We start from the raw sequence: 23843 nt of genomic DNA, 5'->3' as shown, positions 1-23843 counted from the left end.
AGCTACTTGCTGACGCAGACTCCTGATCACAGGTGAATTTTATTTAATCAAACACATCTTTGCATCATTAAAAAAACTTCCAAAGCATAACACATCTTAAAATAATATTCTACAACATATGTGTGTGTGTGTGACATACACACATACATTGCCCAGACAGCTTTACCTGCAAATATTGGCCAGGTTCAAGGTTTCTGGTTTCTGAAGCACCATAAATACTGGATCATTGCCAAGATACTCGTTTCAGATATTCTGTTATTGCCTAGAATTGAGGTGTGTTACAGCTAGGCAGGGCATCCTGGGTCATCCAAGGTCCTTGCTGCCACACACTTCCCTGCACTCTATGGCTGCCACCCTGAGGTTCACCAGGCTCAATCTTTCTGCTTGTAGCCCTTAGGAGCTCTGCTGCCCAGTACACTCCATCTCCCAGCAGGACAAGCATCTCAGGCCTTGGCTGCAGCAGCTCCACAATGGGGGCCAATTGTCCTGTTCAGTTACGACATATTTCTGAGGGAACTCAAGGACACCTCCCTGTCAAAGGTGCTGGCCACTGGGCAAAATTTCTGTGCTTGTTGCCTATGGGTAGTTCTGCTGCTCCTGCCTCCCAGCAGGGTACGCAGAACAGGTTGCAGCTGCAGCAACTCCATGTCAGGACCTATAGAGTGGGTCTAAGCCTGGCCCCATTGCCAAAATACAATTTCCAATGAAAAGATTTGAATAGCTAAAGAGGCAAGAAATATGAATCAGATTAAAGATTGCTCCATGTGCAACAGAAAGTAGCAAGTGACCCGAGAGGTTGAAATTTCTGGTGGTGACTCCTGGGGGACCCACGGGGATACTTTGAGTGTCATGGAGGGAATGTGGGTAACACGCTTACTATTCTCACCACTAAGTTCAAGTGGTACAAAGGCCAGGAGAAGTAACCAGAGCCTCCTCAAGGAACTGTCGGTTAGGCAGTGGCAACTTGATTTTGCTTCAGAACAGTGGTGGGCATCTGTGGGGAAAGTAGCTTCATCTAACTAATAGGTTGCAGAAGCTGATTATTTTCTTAAAAGGTTGAAAAGGCTTTGGTGCATTGGACTCAGGAAGTCAAGACTGCTCCTTGCCTCCTCTGACTACACATGGACAGCCTGATAGAACACGAGGAGCTGAGCATGGCTGCTCTACTTCAGTGCACGGACAGTTGATATCTGTGGCTAGATATGGAGAAGGAGGTGTGCATGGGACGAAGAGGGAAATGGGCTGAGTGTCCATCTGATTGACATAGTGTCTAGTACAGGGACAGCAGAGAGAGGCAAGACAACTTGATTCAGAAGCAGAAAACAGAGAAATTGAAAAGTGTACATATTCAACTAGCTCTTTTGGGCCCCAACTGCAAAGGTAGAATAATGTCTATCAGACCAATAATCAATCATTATCTATCTCTGCTCTCCGGATTTCTCTGTCTCTGTCTCTCTCTGAATCTGATAACACTTGAATTAGCATCCACAAATTTGCGTCCCTGAACAAATTTGCACATTCTCTCATCCGTTCTCCTTGGCCTATAATGCAAATAACCTTTACTCAATAGCAGGCACACTTTGCAGTGGGTCCAGACACCTTGCCTAATGAGAAAACCTTGCCATTCTGACAATATAATTCTTTCACTCTTCACCTAGAGCATCAACAGCAACTTTTGTGGTCATGCACTTCTCATAGGAAGTACGAAGTTTGTGATCATTGTCCACTTTGATGAATTTCTGAAAACCGGTAGCTGGGAAGGAGATATTCAACTTCATTTTGACATGGTCAAAACTCAACAAACTTTGAAGTTGGAACTTGCAGCTTAAGACATAGGAGAGAGGCAAGAGGTTGAGTTAATGATTGATCATTCCTGTGTAGTGAAGCCTCCATGAAAATCCATAAATTCCAGGCTCTGGATGGCTTCCATGTTGACATACCTACCAGGTCTTGAGAGATGGTGTAATGCAATTCCATGGAACAGAACTTCCTGATTTGGGACCTATTTAGATCTTATTCTTGGTACCTCTTTTTTTGGCTTTTCGCCTGAATCCTCTGCAACATCCTTAAGAATACCCTGATAAATATGCAAGTGGGTTGCCCTGAGATCTGTGAACAGTGTAACAAAGTCTTGAATTTCAGAAGGGGCTTATAGGACTTCAATTTACAGCATCCAGGTTAGAAGCATGGGTCACAATCTGGCACTTGTGCCTAGAATCTGAAATGGAAAACCGTCTTTCTAATTTGTGAGCATTGATGCTAGTTCTATGTATCTATTGCCAGAGTTGAATTAAATCACAGGATACCCACTTGGCATCTCCAATATGCCAAGAAAAATCACTCTGTATGGGAAATTCATACATTTGATGCCACAAGTGTGATAAATCAGAGTCTAGAGAAAAACAGCTGTTTTTCTTCTATATGCCATTAGGTATTTAACAATCATTAAAAATATGTCTGTAATAAATACAATAAGGTAGTGTCCCAGGAATAATAATAGTGATTTATACATAGCAGAAAGCAAAGATAGACCAGAAGCAATTAAGAATCTCTGGAAAACTGTAACAAACTTACAAAGAACAGAGGACAGGGGACCTACTGCTTGTCTGACTTGGTTAACTGGTTTTGAAATAGGGTCTAACAAGGTTAACCTCAAACTCAATTGCTTTGCTTTAGTCTGCCAAGTAACTGGGATTTAGGCACACACCACCATGTCCTGTTTTAAGTCACCATTTGAATGGCACAAGGCCACAACAAAGGAGGACCTGTCCTAGCAGCTCACACTGGCAAGCAGAAGAGGTGGAGTGACAAACAGTAAATTTTATTCTCTGTATGCATTTAGTGTGTATTTCCACTTAAAACCACCCTTAACAAATGTATAACACTGCTTACTTCAATAGTCAATAAGACTGTAAACTTACCATTATATGTCGAGTTCAAAATAAAGCCAAGTAATGCCACATCATTGGCACAGGGGCACTTTGCCACTCGGATATCTGTCACATGTGGATACAATTGTTTGACAAGTGCTTCAGACATTTTAGACCCAAGACTCCACTGAAGAATAGGTTCTGGGGAAGGCAAATTTAGGCCTTTAAATCATGGCAGCACTCTTGAAACTAGAGCACCACTATTTTTTAGAAAAATATTTTAGAAAAACTATGTAAAGAAAATATTTGATTGTCCAAATCAGGTAGTATATATAGTAGAGGCTGGAGAGCTTGTTCAGTAGTTAAGAACACTGGCTGCAGAAAACTTACCAAAAACAATCTACAGATTTAACGCAATGCCCATCAAAATCTCAGCAAAATTCTTCAAAGACCTCGAAAGAACAATACTCAACTTCATATGGAAAAGCAAAAAACCCAGGATAGTCAAAACAATCCTGTACAATAAAAGAACTTCTGGAGGCATCACAATTCCTGACTTCAAACTCTACTACAGAGCTACAGTACTGAAAACAGCCTGGTATTGGCATAAGAACAGACAGGAGGACCAATGGAATCAAATAGAAGACCCGGATATCAATCCACACACCTTCAAACACCTGATTTTTGACAAAGAAGCAAAAAGTATCAAATGGAAAAAAGAAAGCATGTTTAACAAGTGGTGCTGGCATAACTGGGTATCAACAATGTAGAACGAAAATAGACCCATATCTATCACCATGCACAAAACTCAAGTCCAAATGGATCAAAGACCTCAACATAAAGCCAGCTACACTGAACCTTATAAAAGAGGAAGTAGGAAGTACACTTGAATGCATTGGCACAGGAGACCACTTCTTAAATATAACACCAATAGCACAGACACTGAGAGAAACAATTAATAAATGGGACCTCCTGAAACTGAAAAGCTTCTGCAAAGCAAAGGATATGGTCAACAAGACAAACAACAGCCAACAGAATGGGAAAAGATCTTCACCAACCCCACATCAGACAGAGGTCTGATCTCCAAAATATACAAAGAACTCAAGAAATTGGACACCAAAAAAAAAACACATAATCCAATTTTTAAAAAATGGAGTACAGACCTAAACAGAGAACTCTCAACAGAGGAATCTAAAATGGCTGAAAGACACTTATAAGGAAATGTTCAACATCCTTAGTCATCAGAGAAATGCAAATCAAAACAACTCTGAATTCCATCTTACACCTGTAAGAATGGCCAAGATCAACTTATACCGGAGAAGTTGTGGGGAAAACGGAACAATTCTGCATTGCTGGTGGGAATGCAAGCTGGTACGACCCCTTTGGATGTCAGTGTGGAGATTTCTCAGAAAATTAGGAAACAACCTTCCTCAAGACCCAGTCAAACCACTTTTGGGTATATATCCAAAGGAAGTTCAATCGTGTCACAAGGACATGTGCTCAACTATGTTCATAGCAGCTTTGTTTGTCATAGCCAGAACCTGGAAACACCCTAAATGCCCCTTCACCGAAGAATGGATAAAGAAAATGTGGTACATTTACACAATAGAGTACTACACAGCAGAAAAAAATAACAACACCTTGAATTTCACAGGAAAATGGATGTAGCTAGAAAACATTATATTGAGTGAGGTAACCCACAGAAAGACAATTATCACATGTACTCACTCATAGGTGGTTTTAAAACATAAAGCAAAGAAAATCATTCTACAAACCACAATCCCAGAGAACTTAGACAACAATGAGCACACTAAGAGAGACTTACTTAGATCTAATCTACATGGGAAGTAGAAAGTAGAAAGAGACAAGATCTCCTGAGTAAATTGGGAGCGTGGGGACCTTGGGGGAGGGTTGAAGTGAGGAAGGGAGATGCAGGGAGGGGAGCAGAAAAAAATGTAGAACTCAATAAATATCAATAATAAAAAAATTAAGAAACCAAAAAAAAACCACTGTCTGTTCTTTCAGGGGACCTGGGTTTGATTCCCAGCACCCACAGAGCTGCTGAATGTTGTCTGAAGCTCCAGTCCCAGCAAATCCACTACCCCTCTGACCTTCCAGAGCACCAGGCACACACCTGATGTACAGACATGTGTACTGGCAAAACACTCATAAACATAAACCTTATACATGTGTATAATATGATCTCACTCTTCTGCAGTTAAAAATGGGTCAGTTTTTATTATGCAAAGTAGAAAGAATGATATTCTCTTGCTAATACCCTGGAAATTGCTGAAGAACATTTAGGATGAGAGATATTAATTTAGCCATACATGGACAAGCACGGTCACATGGTCTATGCTTAGAATTACAAGAGCTGGGACACAGAACAGGGATATCTGTAATTTAAGAATCTGCCTCTGCTTCAAAAGCACACATTTCCTTTTGTTCCTTTTCCAATCCCATCAAACAATAGGTAAATAAAAGGCAATAAACCCAGAGTATATGTAGATAAAGACACGTTCTCATCAGTGAACCAGAAACTAAGGTCTCTAGGGAACAGGTAGAAGTTCAGTCTATCAAAAACTGCATATCACCTTTTTAGAGAACATTTGTTGGTTTTTAACATTCTTGTGCTTTCGTTTTTGCGAAGCCCTGACTCAGAAGTCCCCTGCTGTTCTCCATACCCTATCTTCCCTCTCTGAGAAGCACTCTGTGAAATGCTAGGATGAGTGGGAGTCTCCTGGACCTCAGCGCAGCCCTGAGCGTCACTGGAACTGAAGAAAGAGACTGCAGTCTTCCGCACCAGACTGCACTTGGCAATGACCCAGCTGAAAGACTTAGTCAGACAAGGGGTACAAGTTTAAAACTCACAGTCCCTAAAAGGAAATGTGGTGTGGGAAGTCCTTCTGTATATGTGTTGTCTTTATTGGCTAGTGAATAAAGAAACTGCTTTGAACCTATAGTAGGTCAGAACAGAGCTAGGCAGGGGAAACTAAACTGAATGCTGGGAGAAAGAAGGCAGAGTCCGGGAGAAGCCATGGAGCCCCCAAAGAAGAAAGACGTGAGCTGCCAGCCAGAACCTTGCCAGTGTGCCACGAGTCTCATGGTAAAATATAAAATAATGGAAATAGATTAACCAAAGATATAAGAGCCAGCTAATAAGAAGCTAGAGCTAATAGGCCAAGCAGTAATTTGATTAATACAGTTTCTGTGTGGTTATTTCAGGAGACTGGGTGGCCAGGAAATGAATGAGTGGCTCCCACAACAGATATGAAACAGATTGAAGCTAAAGTCAAATTTTCATATATAAAAACAGGAATGCTTTTTTTCTCCGATGGAAAAGAAACAGTAAAAAAAAAGTTTAAAACTTTTTTATTTAACATTTTCAAAGGAAACACATTTTTCTTCTTTTGCAAAAATTAGAGAGAAAAGTACAAAGTAGTCCATGGCAGTTTGAAAGAATACTACTATTGTGTAATTTAAAAAATAGTCAAAGAACTTCTACCTACAGAGACACTCACTAATCAGTGCTTAGCTGTTTATATTCTACAGTGCAGTTCAATCTCCTCAAACTTTCAGGAAAATCGACTGTGTCTAGACCCAAATCCCTTGGGGAACTTCCCTCTTTCCCCTACTTTGTTAAAGCAAGAAAAGCAGTTCAGTTTCTGCCTGTTTGGTTATTATGCAGTCTAGCTACAGCCAGAAGGGGAAAGAAAGAATGTCAGCTACAGTCATTCAGCAGAAAGTTGCTCAGGACTTCAGAGAAGGTGCATGTAAGCAACTGATTTCATGGACTGTAGCGTGGTTGCAGGCCATTCCCATCAGCCTCACTGAACAAGGAAGTTTGATTTGTCCTGGATTGACAGAGCCTCTGACCTTAAGAAAAAGCTGCTTGGGGTCAGGTGCGCTATGTTAAGTCATAAGAACTAGAGACTGTTAGTGACCTAAAAGACTCAGGTGAGCTGAGACATTGATCAGGAAAGTCGATTTGAAAAATAAACACCTTTGGTAAGCTTCTTATACGATCAACACACTGAACTGTGTTGGTAATTATCATTTTTCAATGGCAGGGGAACTGACTTGCCTATGGAAACTTACATTCCCAAAGTTCCCATTTGTCCTGTAAAGTCCCTAATCCCTCAAATGCCATTTACAGAATCTCCTCTCGTGCAGAGAGACTTAGTGCTGCCAAACTAAGAGAGAGAGAAATGACCAATGTGAAGGTCACTGTTCGCCTGTGATTAAAGCGGTTTATGTGTACAATACAGAATTTAGATGCACAGCTCGGGATCTATCACACTCTGTATTAGATATGAAGCAGTCCAGAGAGGAAACTTAAACATCCCTTTTGAGTTTAGTAGTGAATATAAACTTAGGACCACGCCCTCATCTTTCTCCCTGCCTCCCACTTCCTTGTACCATCCCTCCTGTCTCCAGGAACTGACACTGCTCTCCCTACCTGATTGCTCCAGAAGTGGAGGATTCATCCTTGATGCTCCCACTTCCCTCTCCCCTGGCCGTCAGGAATCCCATCTGCTTTACTTACAAAGTGTATTTGTAGTCTTTGCTCTGCTACTGCTCAAACTTGTGCATGGCATGCACCACAGCCTGAGGATTACAGGCAGCTCTTGGGTGTGGTCATACGACAGCTGTTAGCCGCGGCCTTTATTCCATTCCTGTCACCCTTTTCCCGGAATAGGTCACTGGCTGACAAGCATCCAACACTGGGACCTTTTCTAAATCCCAAGTCAGAATGTACCACCTTCCCACTCAGTGCACTCAGGTGATGTCGTTTTGTTACAGCTAGGAAAAAGCCCACACTTTTTCCACAATCCCTGCCAGCCTTTCTAAATTCAAGGGACACCAACCATGCCATCACTTTCTGTGTTTCAGCATATATGCATACATATATATGCACTTAGATATACATATATATACTTAGATATACATGTATACATATATTTGTTTCTTGTTTGCGCCATCAGGCTGTCGTCCTGGCCATCTGGGATTTGTCACTCTTTGGTAGTCATCAGAGTTTGATCAAAGAGTATGTGAATCCCATTCTACTTTATAAGTCGATATTTACCTCGGACAAGATCCAATAGGGTCCCTTCAGTTTCATAAATGTTTAATCCTGCATGCATTGTGATCCTTATTGTCCATTCTTCTGCAGCTGCTATGTCTAAAATAAAAGATAAACTTTTTATATGTCATGTTCATGAACTGGAAGTTATAAGAACACAACCAACAATGATTCCTTTTCCTTTTACAATCATTTGAACTACATCTATGTGTCTAATATCACATAGTTTTCTGCAAACTTACTTTCTGATGAAATAATGGAAAAGAATTATTAAATTATTCTACTACCACAACAATGGATCTTAATGTTAATAAACTTAGATCCCAATTTCTCTCCTACAGCTATAGTGAGGAAAAAGAAAACCATAACCCTTTTGTGAAACAGTATAATATTATTACTTTAAAGTGCCTGTCAAAAAAAAGTACAGGACCTAAGCATGGCACTGCTGAATTTGATCAAGAGTGTAAGAAAAAATTAACAACATTTCTTATCAAACTAGTCCCCATAAATGAAGCAGAAGGAACATTCAAGACATTTGGTATCAGTATTACCCTGATACCAAACCAGATAAGGGCAGACCATAAAGAGAAAACTCCAAGTCAGCATTCCTGATGAACTTTAAGGTAAAACATCATCAAGCAAATACTAGAATACTGGGACCTGAAGTTCAGTGGTTAAGAGCACTTGCTGCTCTTCTAATGGATCCAGGTTCAGTTCCTAGCAACCACATGGCTACCACAGCCACCTGTAACTCCAGTTCCAGGGTTCAAACACCCTCTTCTGTCCTCTGTGAGTGCTGTACACACATGGTGCTCATGCATATGTGTAGAAAAATACAAAATACTCACATGTGTAAACAAAATACTCATACACATTTGTAAAAAAAACATTACTAAAGCTTAAATCACACATTAAACCCCACACACTGATAGTAGGAGACTTCAACACCACACTCTCGCCAATGGACAAGTCAACCAGACAGAAACTTAACAAAGAAATAAGACAACTAACAAATGACATGATTCAAATGGACTTAGCAGACATCTATAGAACATTTTACCCAAACACAAAAGAATATACCGTCTTCTCATGGAATTTTCTCTAAAATTGACCCCATACTTGGTAATAAAGAAAACCTCAACAGATAAAAAAATGGAGTAACCTGCTTTATCTTATCAGATAACCATGGTTTAAAGTTAGAAGTTAACAACACTAATTGCAGAAAACCTGCAAACTCATGGAAATTGAACAGTAATCTATTGAACCACCCTGGATCAAGGAAGAAAGAAAGAAATTAAAGACTTCCTAGTATTCAACAAAAATGAAGGCACAGCATACCCAAACCTATGCTACACTATGAAAGCAGTGCGAAGAGGAAAGTTCATAGCACAGTGTCTACATAAAGAAAGTAGAGAAAGCTCACATTAGTCAATTAACAGCACACTTGAAAGGTCTAGAACAAAAAGAAGCAGACTCACCCAGGAGGAGTAGATGACAGGAAATAATCAAATTGAGTGCTGACATCAATAAAATAGAAACAAAGAAAACAATACAAGGAATCAATGAAACAAAGAGCTGGTTCTTTGAGAAAATCAACAAGATAGATAAACCCTTATCCAAACTAATCAAATGGCAGAGAGAGAACATCCAAATTAACAAAATCAGAAATGAAAATGGGGACTTAACAACAGACACTGAGGAAATCCAGAGAATCATTAGGTCATACTACAAAAAGCTGTACTCCACAAAATTGGAAAATGCAAAAGACAATGTAAAATGTAAAATTTTACATCACCACCGTCCCTGATATCAAAGTGTAAAAGAAATGGACAATTTTCTGGATAGGTACCACATAGCAAAATTAAGTCAAGACCAGGTGAACAATTTAAATAGACCTATAACCCCTAATGAACTAGAAGCAGTCATCAAAAGCCTCCTAATAAAAAAACTAAAAAATAAATTAAAAACCAGGGCCAGATGGTTCCAGTGCAGAATTTACAAGAACATCAAAGAAGAGCTAATATCTATACTCTTCAAATGTTCCACATAATAGAAACAGATGTACATTGTCAAACCCTTTTCATGAGGCTACAATCACCCTGATACAGAAACCACACAAAGAGTCTACCAAGAAAGAGAACTAAAGACCAATCTCACTCAAGAACATAGATGCAAAGATACTCAATAAAATACTGGCAAACCAAAGCCAAGAACACATCAAAAAAAATCCACCATGATCAAATCAGCTCCAGCCCAGAGAAGCAGGGATGGTTCAACATACAAAAATCTATCAATGTAATCCACCATATTGATTATCTCATTAGATGCTGCAAAATCGTATGATCATCTCATTAGATGCTTCAAAAGTATTCAACAAAATCCAACACCCCTTCATGATAAAGGTCTTAGATGGATCATGGATACAAGGAACATATCTAAACATAATAAAGGCAATACACAATAAGCCAACAGTCACCAACAAATTTAATGTAGAGAAACTCAAAGTGATTCCACTAAAATCAGGAACAAGACAAGGCTGTCCACTCTCTCTGTATCTATTCAACATAATTCTTGAAGTTCTGGCTACAACAAAAGGAGTTCAAGGGGATTCAAACTGGAAAGGAAGAAGTCAAACTTTCACTATTTGCAGATAATATGATAGTGTACATAAATGACCCTCAAAACTCAACCATGGAACTCCTACAGCTGAAAAAATTTTCAGTGATGTGGCAAGATACAAGGTCAACTCAAAAGAAGTGATGCCATAAAACCATCCTACACCAGTTCAGAATTATTGATTATAAAAAAAATGGTTATTTATTTAAGGGGAAAACTTACAGATCACCATCCTAAACAATAGTCCTCAGAGCGTAAACAGGAAACAGAGTCTAGCAGTCAGAATGGGAGCCAGAAGCAAGAGAGCAGGTGCACGGTTCCTGCTGCTTTTAAACTTTAAGAAACCGCTCCCAAGTGGGCTGGTATCTTAAAGGCTATTGGCTGAAGGAGCAGAATGTGCTCCCATAGCACCTCCCCTTTTTGTTTAAATAAGAGAGTTCCAAACCCAATACAAAACTATATACACTAGGAAGAGATATCAAGTATAATTAGAATTACAACCAGCAGAAACAATATTAAGCAAGAAACATTCTAAATGTTTTAATAAACATTCTTTCCTATGAAGTCTAAGCCTTTTATAGGAAATGGGTTGGCTAGATCATAAGAGTACAGTTATCTAATCTTCAACCCCATCAAGGGCCTGAGAAGGAAGATAATATTACTTGAGCAGGCAGGAAGTACAATCAATTAGCTTCCAAAGCGAGCAATATATGATGGAGACAATTAGCTACCTGAGCAATCACCCAAAGTCTCATTTTGCAACGTTGAAGCAACCAACTTTGGCTAAGGCCTAGTGTAACTGACAGACCATTTTCAGAGGCAGGAAATTTTTCAAAATTGTTTTAGCCTGTCTTTGCAAGGTTTTACAGTCATGCTTATCCATTTCTGGAAACTATGTAACTTGTCAGTGGTTGAGGCATTGTCAGTTCCTTGCCCAAAGGCCAGTTTTGCCAAGAAGAAAACAAGCTCCAAGTGGAGTGTCTTCTGTGCTCAACATTCTCTCGGGAATAGATTGGTGCTCTCAGAAGCAATCATATCTCATGTCAACAGAACCCTAAATTATTTAAATGCCATATTCCACAGATCCTTGAAGTGGTTGAAGAATACCTATCTATACAGAATACAATCTCTATGTATCTAAAGAACCTAATTGATCTACTATATGTACAACAAACATGAACAACTATTGACCTATAATAATTAATACCTGTATCTTTATCAAAGGTAGGAGTAATATATAATACAATATAAAAATATATCCTAAAAGTTGCATCAATATACAAAATGTCCTAAACTGACGTAGAAACCTGCATATATACAATCTGACAAAATAACATTGTATATATGTGCAAATAATGTAAACAAAAGTAACAAATATAATTTGAACTTGTATCAATATAAAAACACTATACCAATGTAAATTATCCACAAATAGCTCACAAGTATTCACTCTATTACCCACTATTACTATCCTCCTCCTCTTTTTTTTGAACAAACATAGTTTTCTCCCCAACCCTCTATCTAGTACAAGTAATAATAAACAACCCCTAAACAGTGTTCCCAACCCTATAAACAAACTTTTTTGGGATAGGGGGTGTCATCTTCTAGAATTGATTCCCACTGTCATGGGAGTTCGTAGAAACCAGGAATCCTGTAGGGGGCTGACTTAGGTCCTCTGCATACCTGTAATGGCTGAATAGCTTGGCATACTTTTGGGATTAGTAACACTGGGAACAGGGCCTGTCTGATACTTTGACCTACTTGCAGGAATGCCCATAATGGCCATAACTTCTAATAAATGTGTGATTACTGAATCAGCCTTTTTTGAGCTCAAGGCAGTTGCCCATTGAAAACCTGAATTTGTGTCTATGATGTGGTGTACGTATTTTAATTTTCCAAATTCTGTAAAGTGGAACACATCATCTGCCTGATTTCATTCCTTTGAGTACCCTTAGGGTTACTCCATGCAGGCAATGGTGTTTTATTATAGAAAGAGCAAGTAGGACACCTCTTTATAATCTCCTTAGCTTGTTGCCAGGTAATAGAAACGTTTTTCTTTAAACCTTTGCTATTGACATGATGTTTTCATGAAATTCAGAGGCCTGCAATATACTTCCAATCAATAATTGATCAATTTCTGCATTACCTTGTATTAGAGAACCTGGCAGACCCATATGGTATCAGATGTGTGTTATGTACATAGGACAAAGCCTATTCCTGATTATGTCTTGCACTTGAATGAACAATGGAGTCAATTGCATATCATCTGATGTAAATTCAGCAGTTTCAATATGTAAGACAACTCTTTCTGCATATTGTGAATCTGTAACCATATTGAGAGGTTCTTTAAAATCCCTTAGTACTGTAAGAATAGCATATAATTCTGCCTTCTGAGCTTTGTTTCACTTAATTCTTCTGATTTGTAACCTGCCTTCCCTGTTCTATTTGCATTAGTATAAAATGTATGGGCTCCAGTTATTGGCGCATCACATACAATCTGGGGAAGAATCCAAGAAGTTCTCTTTATAAGATTAAGTCTATAACTTTTGGGATAATTGCTATTAATTTCTTCCAAAAAAAACTAGCACAAGCTCTTTGCCAGGGTTCATTGTCTTCCCATAACTTTTTTTATTTCATCAACAGTAAAAGGCACTATAATCTCTGCTGGGTCTATACCTGCTAATTGACAAAGTCTCAATTTATCTTTTATAATTAATTCAGAGACTTTTTCCATATAAGTTTTTAATTTTTTACTTAGATTATGTGGCTAAAAGATCCATTCTGCGATAATATCATCCCTCTGCATTAAAATTCCTCTAGGAGAAATTGGAAGGCAATATGACTCGAATACAATTAAGAATTGGATTCACACTATCCACATGTGCCTCCTGTAATTTCTCCTCAACAATCATCAATTCCTTTTCCACTCCAGCTGTTAATTCTCTGGGACTATTCAAGTCTTTATTACCATCCTAAGGTTTCGTTTAAATTAATTATTAGATCAGGTTATTCCAACAGCTGGTTGTAGACTGGAAATGTCTCCCAATAATCATTAAGAGTCATTAAGAGTCCACAACCAGTCTCTCTTAATTTGTAAATGTTGTTTTCTAATTTTCTGTAACCTAGGTAATTAACAGAATCTCCTCTTTTAATCTTTTCAGGAGCAATTTTTAATCCCCATTTAAGCAAGACTTTCTTTACTTCTTCAAACATCCTTTCTAAAGTATCTGTATTTGAATCAGATAACAAAATGTCATTCATGTAATGGTAGATTATAAACCTAGGAAATTGCTTACATATTATTTCCAATGGCTGGCTGACAAAGTATTGGCACAGGGTGGGGCTATTGAGCATTCCCTGTGGGAGGATAGTCCATTGATATTTTCTAGTAGGATGAGAATTATTTTAAGTAGGCACTATGAAGGCAAACTTTTCTCTATCCTTTTCTTGTAAAGGTATAATGAAGAAACAATCCTTTAAATAAATAATTATGAGAGGCCATACCTTTGGTAACAGAGAAGGCAGAGGAATTCCATATTGTAGAGGGGCCATAGGTTGAATAACCTTGTTGATAGCCCTTAGATCTGTCACCATTCCCATTTTCCAGATTTCTTTTTTTTAATATTTACTTATTTATTTATTAAGCATACAATGTACTGCTGGCAAGGAAGACACCAGGTCTCATTATAGATGGCTGTGAGCCACCANTAACCCAGGCTTTTTCAGACCCAGGTCAGCTGGCCTTGGTGAGTTCCCGATAGAGCATCTCCATTGTCTCAGTGTGTGGGTGCACCCCTCGCGGTCCTGAGTTTCTTGCTCATGTTCGCTCTCCTTCTGCTCCTGATTTGGACCTTGAGATTTCAGTCCAGTCTGTATTTGTATTTTTATCCTAGCGATAGAACCCAGAGTCTCATTATTTATGTTAGACAAGCACTGTACTACTGAGATACCCCCTCAAACTATAATGTAGTTATTTTGAGACTTTTCTCATTCCCTGAGGGTTTTTGTTGCTGCTTCTTGTGGGTTACTGGTTCTGTACAATGACTTTTAAAAAATTAGTATAAGTGTTTTGCCTGCATGTATCTTTGTGTGCCTCATCCATTTCTGATGCCTCCGCACCTAGAAGAGGGTGTTGGATCCTCTGGGACAGGAGTTATAAATGGTTGTAAGTCACTAGATGGATGCTGGGAATTGAACCTTGACCCTCTGAAAGAAAAGTAAGTACTCTTAACAGATGAGCCATCTCTTCAACCCCCACCGCATTTTTTTTTTTTTGAGAAAAGGTCATTTTTATGTAGCATAATTTGGTTTGGAGCTTGCTATGTAGCCCAAGCTACCCTCAAACTTAATATATGAGTTATTCTTTGCTGTGTTCAAATACCAAACAAAAGCAACTTATTGAAGGAAGGGAGTATTAGGGCTTATAGTTCCAGGAGACAGAGTCCATCACAGCAAAGAACTCATGATAACATGGGCATGAGTGCGTCTCGTCACATTACTTTTGCTGTCAGGAATCCAAGAGAGACATGTTGGTGTTGATTTTACTTTCTCCTTTCTTATCAATTTGGGACCAGCCTACATGATGGTGTCATCTACATTCTGGGTGAGTCTTCCTTGCCTATTTAAAACTTTATGAATATACTCTCATGGACATACCCAGAGGCATGTTTTTATGGTGATTCTAAATTCTAATCTACACATTAATGGTCAGCTAGTGGTTGACAGATTATTTTGAACAACTCATAAATGGAGAGAGAGTGATGAAGAAAAAGAAAAAGAGATAGGAAGATAGGAAGGGAGAGAGAGGAGGGGAAAGAAGGAAGGAAGAAAGGAAGGAAGGAAAAGAGATCTTTTCAAATTGGCTCTGTCATGGAGAACTCCGTCATCATTTAGCCAGTCTGCTTTTAGCATCTGTTTTGGCATCTGTTTCCTTCTTCTAGTAAGCGTAAAGATTGGCCAGGAGTGAAAACTCAGTGATCTCTCCAGTCTTTTTAGAACATGCATCCTACTAGTTCTGGGTACAAAAAGCCCTTGCTCCACATTGAAAATCTCTTCTATGCATCACGTCTGCCCCAGAGAGAAGAGCTATCGAGTCTGAGCTCACTTCCTCTTCCTCCCAGCATTCTGTTCTGTTTACTCCACCCATCTATGTTCTAACCTATCAAATGGGCCAAGGCAGTTTGTTTATTAACAAATGACCTTCCTCCATCACTGTCTCAGAAAGCAAAAAAAAAAATGTGTTTACAAAAAATTAGACCCCAAAAGGTCCAAATTAGGAAATATTGATTGCAGACTCTTTCTTCTTTTTTTTCAAGACAGGGTTTCTCTGTGTAGCTTTGGATTCTGTCCTGGAATTCACTCTGTAGGACAGTCTGGCCTTGAACTCACAGAGATCCACCTGCCTCTGTCTCCCAAGTGCCTGTCCAAGTGCCAGCCACTGCCTGGTTTGATTGCAGACTCTTCTTTTTTTCTAAGATAGGGTTTCTCTGTAGCTTTGGAGCCTGTCCTGGAATTAGCTCTCATGGCTGGCCTTCAACTCACAAAGATCTGCCTGACTCTGCCTCCCAAATGCTGGAATTAAAGGTTTGCACCACCACCATCTGGCAATTACAGACTCTTAATGACTTTCAAGAAGTGCTAGGAGATAGTTCTGATCTATGCCCACATTTGGGATAGAACCTGATGGACTGAAATTTTTTCAAAACCTTAGAAGCTGATAAGGACTTAAAAGGTCCCAGGAAATTATCAGCTGAAGCTGAGAGAGAACTGGCTTTGATTGAAGAGAAATTACAGAATGCACATGTTGATGGTTTGGATCCAAAGCCTAACTGCATTCTGTTCATATTACCATCTAAGCATTCCCCTACAGGAAATTTAATGCCGAGGGAAGAGATTATTTCAGAATGGATTTTTTTTACCACATAAACTGAGTAAAAAATTAAAAACGTATGTGGGAAAGGTCTCTGGGTTAATTCTAAAAAAAAATTGAAACCTCCTCAATTAGCAGTAATAGAACCAGCAGAAATTGTAGTATCTTTTAATAATGATGGAATAGACAAATTATGGGAAGAAAGTGAACTCTCCCTGGCAAAGAGCTTGCATTAATTTTTTGGGAGAGATTAACAACAAATATCCTAAAAGCAAAAGAATTCAATTTATAAAGAGAACGAGCTGAATCCTTCCTTACATTGTATGGGAAACACCAATATCTGGAGACTGTACATTCCATACTGATGCAAATAAATCAGGAAAGGCAGGATACAAATCGGAAAATTTAAGTAAAGTGGACCTAAGCCCTTATGATTCTGTTCTAGTTAGGGTTCTTGTTGCTGTAATAAGACACTGACAAAAGCAACTTGGGGAGGAAAAGAGTTATTCAGTTTACAGATAATTGTCCATCAACAAGAGATACTAAAACAGGAACTCAATGCAGAAACCTGGAGTCAGGAACTGAAGCAAAGGTTATAGAGGAATATTGTTTCCTGGCTTACTTTACATGGCTAGCTCAGCCTGCCTATATCGCCCAGGACCACTGTCCTAAGGTGGCACTGCCCAGGTGCGCTGGGCCTTCCTACAACAATTGTTAGTCAAGACAATACTCCACAGATATGAGTCTACAGACATTCTGATGGAGACAATTCCTTAGTTGAGGTTACCTCTTTCAAGGTGACTCTAGTTTGCATCTAGCTGAAAAACACTACTCAACACAGTAATATTATTGGTAAAAAAAAAAATCTTAAAGGGAATCTCATCGATAGTAACTACAAAAAACAAAATTTAGAACCTAGAGATAAATTGAGCCAAGGAAGTAAAGTACCTCCCAAATTAAATGTATAAAAGTTAACCAAGATGGAACTCTTATGAAAGGTGGAAATCACCAATGATTGACAGGAGTTGGTGCATGAAATAGTCCATGCAAATAAATATTAAATGGTGACTGCTTTTCAAAATGACCATATTTATGCTTTAGCAAAATTTTTTATTCTTTCTCTTAACAGTCTGTATATCAGGTTATGTGTGGACTTAGTTTAAGCATTCAGAAATCAAGCATCCCTCCCCAGTTCAGTGCCCAGTATAGCAATGGTATACTGAGATGTAAAATACTTGAAATGAAAATACAATGATTTAAAAACCATAAACTCAAATTATGAATATTTATATCATTATCTTAAAATTAAAATCTCAGTTATGTCTTAATCGTTGTATTACATCCATCTCATCTGCAGGAAGAATTGATAGCATCTGACTTGATGAACATCTGAATAAATATGACCCTTGAAAAGCGTATTTGTTTATTTATTTATTTACTTAGGTTGTTGATGGGAGAAGTAACTTTCTCCACAGAATGAAACTCTGGATGAGGGGAAACAGATCAACCCCAGGCATATGCAATTTCCATTTATCTTCGCCAATAACCTCAGGTTAAAAGCTGTCGAAGACAGCTAGACTAATTTACAGAAAATTCTGTTCTTTCAGAAAACAAGGCGAATTTATTATCTCTCTGTCCTACCTGGTAGCAACTTTCTAAAATATTTGTTTTTTTTTTTTTAGCCCTCCTGTGCTGTTTGAGTGAAATAAGGAGCAAAAATGGATACTGTCCAACAGTGCCTTGTGATATTCTACTGTAAAACTGGTTGTTAAGCAAATGCATACCACCTGCTTTCAGGGTTGGAAACTTAAAGAGCTGTGGAACAGATCCTGCTAAAGTTATGCTTTCTAAACTTCAGCTTTGCTTCTACAATTATGGGAGGGAGAAGTAATTCCAGTAGAAATATGGTCTTTGTTGTTGCTTGTTTCCTGTCAGTACATTATACACTGTACAGGCAACGAGGATAATAGTGTTACCTAAAAATTAAGCATTTTTGGAAAAGGAGTGCCAATTCTGATTTATAGTACTGTCATGTGGTGATCTGGTGGGCACATGCTATGCACAAAACTGGAAGGGGATGGTCTTACTAGTTAATTGAAAAAAATATTTAAGAGGCTGTAGATGGAGGCTGCTTGTTCATTTCCCAGCCACCCAGACCCAAAATAATTACACAAAACTATTTTAATTACAATACTGCCTGGCCAATAGATTAGACTTCTTATTAAGTGATTCTTACATCTTAAATTAACCCATCCCTATTATTTTGTATTTTACCACGAGGCTCATGATTTACAGATAAGGTTCTGGCGTGCCTGTCTCCTTCAGCAGCTACATGGCATCTCCTCAACTCTGTCCACTTTTCTTCTCTATCTCTGCTTGGAATTTCTGCCTTGCTCTATTCTGCCCTGCCATATGACAAAACGGCTTTATTCATTAATCAATGGTAACAAAACACATTTACAGCATACAGAGGGGAATCCCACATCAACAGACATCAGAATTTTATATATTTTAAAATAGGGTATGGATAGATACTAGGATCAATTAATCCAAACCACAGTTTGGAGTGGGTTTGGTGAAAAAGTAAAGGCAAGATAAGTTCTGACAAGCCCACTACATCTTAGAGAATGAATCAGAAGAGCTTGTCCCTGTTGCTGTCATTCATAATACCTTGGTTTTATTTTGGTGTATTTGCAATAATCTCCAGATCAATTTCCCACTAGCCCAGATGAACCTTCAGATCTGACCCTATCCTCGTTGAACTATTGAAGCAATATGTAACCATGTGGAGCACAGTAGGAATCCTGTGGCATTAGAATGAATCAGTTTACTGATGACAAACACTGCACTGTAGTGATAGCTTATTTGTATCTTAATAAATAAAGCTTGCCTGAAGATCAGAGTCCAAAGGTAAGTCACTAGAGACCAGAGACTGGTAGCAAACACCTTTAATCCCAGGACTCAGGAGACAGAGGCAGATAGATCTCTGTGAGTTCAAGGCCACCCTGGGCTACACAAGATCCATCCAGAAACAGGTCCAGATGGTGGTGGCTCACATCTTTAATCCCAGTGTTTGGGAGTCAGACACATTTAATCCCAGCACTAGGGAGGTAGAGACAGGAATGGTATGCCCGGGTGGAGAGAGGAATATAAAAGGGAAAAGACAGGAACTCACTGGTATGTGAAGTCTTAAGTTTGGTGGAGACACAGTGAAGTCTAGGCAGTCTGAGGATTGCCCCTTCAGTATGAGCATTGATAGAGGTAAAAGGTCTCTCTAGTGACTTACTGCTCTGTTTCTCTGATCTTCAGCTTTAACCCATAAAAAACCCCAGAAGTCAAGAAATTGGTCATCAAAATATTACACAATCCAATAAAAAAATGGAGTACAGACCTCAACAGAGGAATCTAAATTGAAAGACACCTAAGGAAATGCTCAACATTCTTAGTCTTCAGAGAAATGCAAATCAAAACAACTCTGAGATTCCATCTTACACCTGTAAGAATGGCCAAGATTAAAAACACTGATGACAACTTATGCTGGAGAGGTTGTGGGGAAGAGGGAACACTTCTGCATTGCTGGTGGGAGTGCAAGCTGGTACAACCCCTTTGGATGTCAGTGTGGCGATTTCTCAGAAAATTAGGAAACAACCTTCCTCAAGATCTAGTAATACCACTTTTGGGTATATATCCAAAGGATGCTCAATTGGGCCACAAGGACATGTGCTCAACTATGTTCATAACAGCTTTGTTTGTCATTGCCAGAACCCAACCTAAATGCCCCTTGACCGAAGAATGGATAAGGAAAATGTGGTACATTTAAACAATGTATACTACACACAACAGAAAAAAATGACATCTTGAATTTTGCAGGAAAATGGATGGCGCTAGAAAACATTATTTTGAGTGAGGTAACCCAGACACAAAAAAACAATTGTCACTTGTACTCACTCATAGGTGATTTTTAAACATAAAGCAAAGAAAGACAGCCTACAAACCACAATCCCAAAGAACTTAGACAACAATGAGGATAATAAGAGAGACTTACATTGATCTAATATACATTTGAAGTAGAAAGAAGAAAAAGACAAGATCTCTTGAATAAATTGGGAGCATGGAGATCTTAGGGATGGATTGAAGGTGTTGGGGGGAGGCAGGGAGGGGAACAGAGAAAAATGTAGAGCTCAATAAATATAAATAAAAAATGTATTAAAAAGGTGTTTCCAAAGAAAACGGGAACCCCCTTTTTAAAGATTTATTTATTTATTTTTATTTATTGTGTATGCAGTGTGTCAGCATGATAGAAGAGGACAGCAGATCTCATTATAGATGTATGTGAGCCATCGTGTGGTTGCTGGGAATTGAACTCAGGACCTACAGAAGAGGAGTTAGTGCTCTTAACATCTGAGCCATCTTCAGCTCCCAATTTTGAATTTTCTAAATGCTATTGAAAGGAACAGCAGCTGTGGAGTGACACTGAATAATAGAAAAGAAACTACGGAGTTAACTTATTTGGTATACTTTAAAAATGTGTTGACCTGAGAATGGAAAAAAGGACATGTGTTGCGATGGGGAAGGGATTTTGCTTTTGTTTCCACAAGACAACAAAAGCTATGGATACCATCAAAATTAATAAAGATTTGATTTGAGCAAGAGAGATCCCTTTTAGAGATGACAGTTCATTAAGCACCATGACCATTTAATCTAAACTAACTTATAAAACTAATACATGCTTTTCATTTGATCAGAAATAACTTGGCATAAAAGACTCTCTCCAAAATTAGGGTTGGGGAAGGATTTTGTTTCTGTATTTTCAGGAGAATATGGGTATCCAGCTAAGGAATTCGAAGACCATTAGGCAAATGAGACATCTGAGAAAAAAAGACAAATAATATAGAAAAAAAGTCTCAAGAAAAAGAGTAAATTGGCCTATTGGTATGTCACATTTCCAACAGGATAAAATTTCACAAATCTTTCCAAATGTTTGTTTCTGCTGTTCTCTACAAACATATAATGTAAATGGTCTTTTTGTAGTGTCAGTCCAATTAAAGATTAAAGCTGGTTTTGAAGTTGGAGTGTAGCTCTCCTTCTCTAAACCCAAGCATGCTTGTTAAAGTATAATCCAAAATCTGTGTCTTATGTCAGAAGAGCCACCTGATATGGGACAGAAGAAAAACAAAAATTTAAAGACTATTATATTGCCATTAATCTCATAATCTTAAGGCTTTATTTTGTCTCTTTAACAGGTATAAATTTTGGTATAAATGTTGACAAAGGTTTCTCTCTTGCCTGGTCCCACAGTCATTCAGTTCCAAAGAAAAACACAGAGGTCTACATTAATTGTAAGCTGGCTGGCCTAGTAGCTCAGGTTTCTTATTAACTAACTATTACATCTTAAATTAATCCATAACTCTTGTCTGTGTTAGCCATGTGACTTGGTACCTTCTATCAGTGTGGCATTCTTGTTTTCTCTGCATCTGAGTGACAGCTGCAGACTGAGCCTTTCCTTTTCCCCAGAATTCTCCTATTTTTGTCACTCTGCCTATACTTCCTGCCTGGCTGCTGGTCAATCAACGTTTTGTTAAACTAACACAAGTGATAAACCTTTACAGGGTACAAGACCATTGTCCCACAGTACATATAAATATTATTTCAAAATTATAAGATTAATATATATACATATATATTATAAGCATTTTCTCATGATATTAATGGTCATATAGAATACTACTTAATTCTAGAAAAAGCTTCATCTACCTTCATGTACATGATTTTGGGTACGAATCTCTTATCAGGTTTCTGCAGTGAACCATGACCATGCTTAACAGAGACCTTTGAAGTCTCAAAAAGGAGGATCAGGCCCCACAATGACGATTCTTCCAGGACTATGATGATATGACTAAGCTGAAAAACACAACTGAAAGATTAGCTTTGGACTACAAAGTTCTCAGAACCATTTCAAGGTGGCTACCTGAGATGATCCAGCCCCACAAAATACTCTAGCCAGGACTTGAGACAAGCCCTGCATTTTCCCATTACACAGAGACTGGACAAGAAATGATACAGCTACCTCTCTCAGGACTTTACAATAAACCCAAATGTTTTCTTTTCAGTATCTGCTAAGGATGCCATTATCCCCAGACAGCAGGAAGTATATTTAAGAACATGACATCCACATTCCTAAGAGGTCAGGTGGGTGGGATTTGGTCATTCAGTGGGTTATGAATACTTGTCATTGTTTAAGGGGATTGGTTACAATTTTTTATTGGTAATGATCAGGAAAAAAGTTAAACAGAGGAGATTAGATTCAAAATTCTTTTTCTGAAGCTAGGATAAAAGTGTAGATTTTTTAATCTACTCTGAAAAGAAAAAAGGGAGGACATAGATATGATAAGAAAAAAAGAAGATTATTGAATCTACTTCTAAAAAGCAGTGACTAGTTTTAAAAGTTTTACATTGGGTTGGACTTCTGTATATTGTATACATATTTTGTATATTGATACAAATTTGAGATTAATTTTGTTATAACTTACTGTACATAGATTTTTACTCTAGTTCAAGGCACTATATAGCTCATTTAACAATACAATGCAAATTCCTAGTTCTTTTTTAAAAAATATTTATTTATTTATTTATTAAGCATACAATGTACTGCTGGCAAGGAAGACACCAGGTCTCATTATAGATGGCTGTGAGCCACCATGTGGTTGCTGGGAATTGAACTTGGGACCTCTGGAAGAGCAGCCAGTGCTCTTACCCTCTCAGCCATCTCTCCAGCCCCTCCAGATTTCTTTTTAACAACAAATATAGGACAATTCCAAGGTCTGATAGATTCTTCTATGTGTCGAGCATCTAGTTGCTCTTGTACCAGCTGTTCTAAAGCCTGCAACTTTTCCTCAGTTAGCTTAATGCATATTGGTTTCTCAGTTAACCATTTTAAAGGTAGGGCTATTGGTACCTCTGAAGGTTTATCAATTGCTTTGTGTTCTTGTACAGCCCGAATGGCTGGTGTCTGTCATCTGTAATATCTTCTAATATTTTCCTCGGAAACAAAAGTTTTGGGGGTTGCAGGAATGTTAATCTGGGTATTCCATTGCTGAAATAGGTCATGAACCCACAAATTCACTGCAATATTGGCTATATATGGCCTTAGTCTTCCTATTGCCCCTTCTGACCCTATACATTTAACCCATCTCGTGCTTTGTTTTGCCCGAGAAAGGGTTCCAATTCCCAGGAACTGAAGAGGCTCCTTAGCATTTAGGCAAGAAACTGCTCTTGCCTGGACTGCTTCACTGCACATGCATGACCTGCAGAGAAATGACTGCTGAACTTGCCTAAAAGTGAGATGATCCTTTGGGGTTCCTGCTTCATGAAAGAGTCTGCAAAACATTCTTCAGGATACAGAAGA

At 38.5% G+C, this 23843-nt stretch overlaps 1 protein-coding gene across 1 annotated transcript in view; it reads right to left on the bottom strand.

Moving 5' to 3' along the window:
- Positions 1-23843, bottom strand: part of LOC126507208 (cation channel sperm-associated auxiliary subunit beta-like) — a 171136-nt gene that overhangs the window by 109808 nt on the left and 37485 nt on the right. The window contains exons 5-6 of the mRNA XM_050151448.1: positions 7957-8052; positions 2922-3071 (exon numbers count right to left, since the gene is read on the bottom strand). Of these exons, the coding sequence (XP_050007405.1) occupies positions 2922-3071; positions 7957-8052 (246 nt within the window). The remainder of the gene's footprint in view (positions 1-2921; positions 3072-7956; positions 8053-23843) is intronic.

Source organism: Alexandromys fortis, unplaced genomic scaffold (genome assembly GCF_014885135.2).
Source record: "Alexandromys fortis isolate MF-2015 unplaced genomic scaffold, M_Fortis_MF-2015_v1.1 scaffold_63, whole genome shotgun sequence".
Classification (NCBI taxonomy): domain Eukaryota; kingdom Metazoa; phylum Chordata; class Mammalia; order Rodentia; family Cricetidae; genus Alexandromys; species Alexandromys fortis.
The sequence above is the reverse complement of the archived record's forward strand: the minus strand, read 5'-3'. Positions and strand labels throughout refer to the sequence as shown.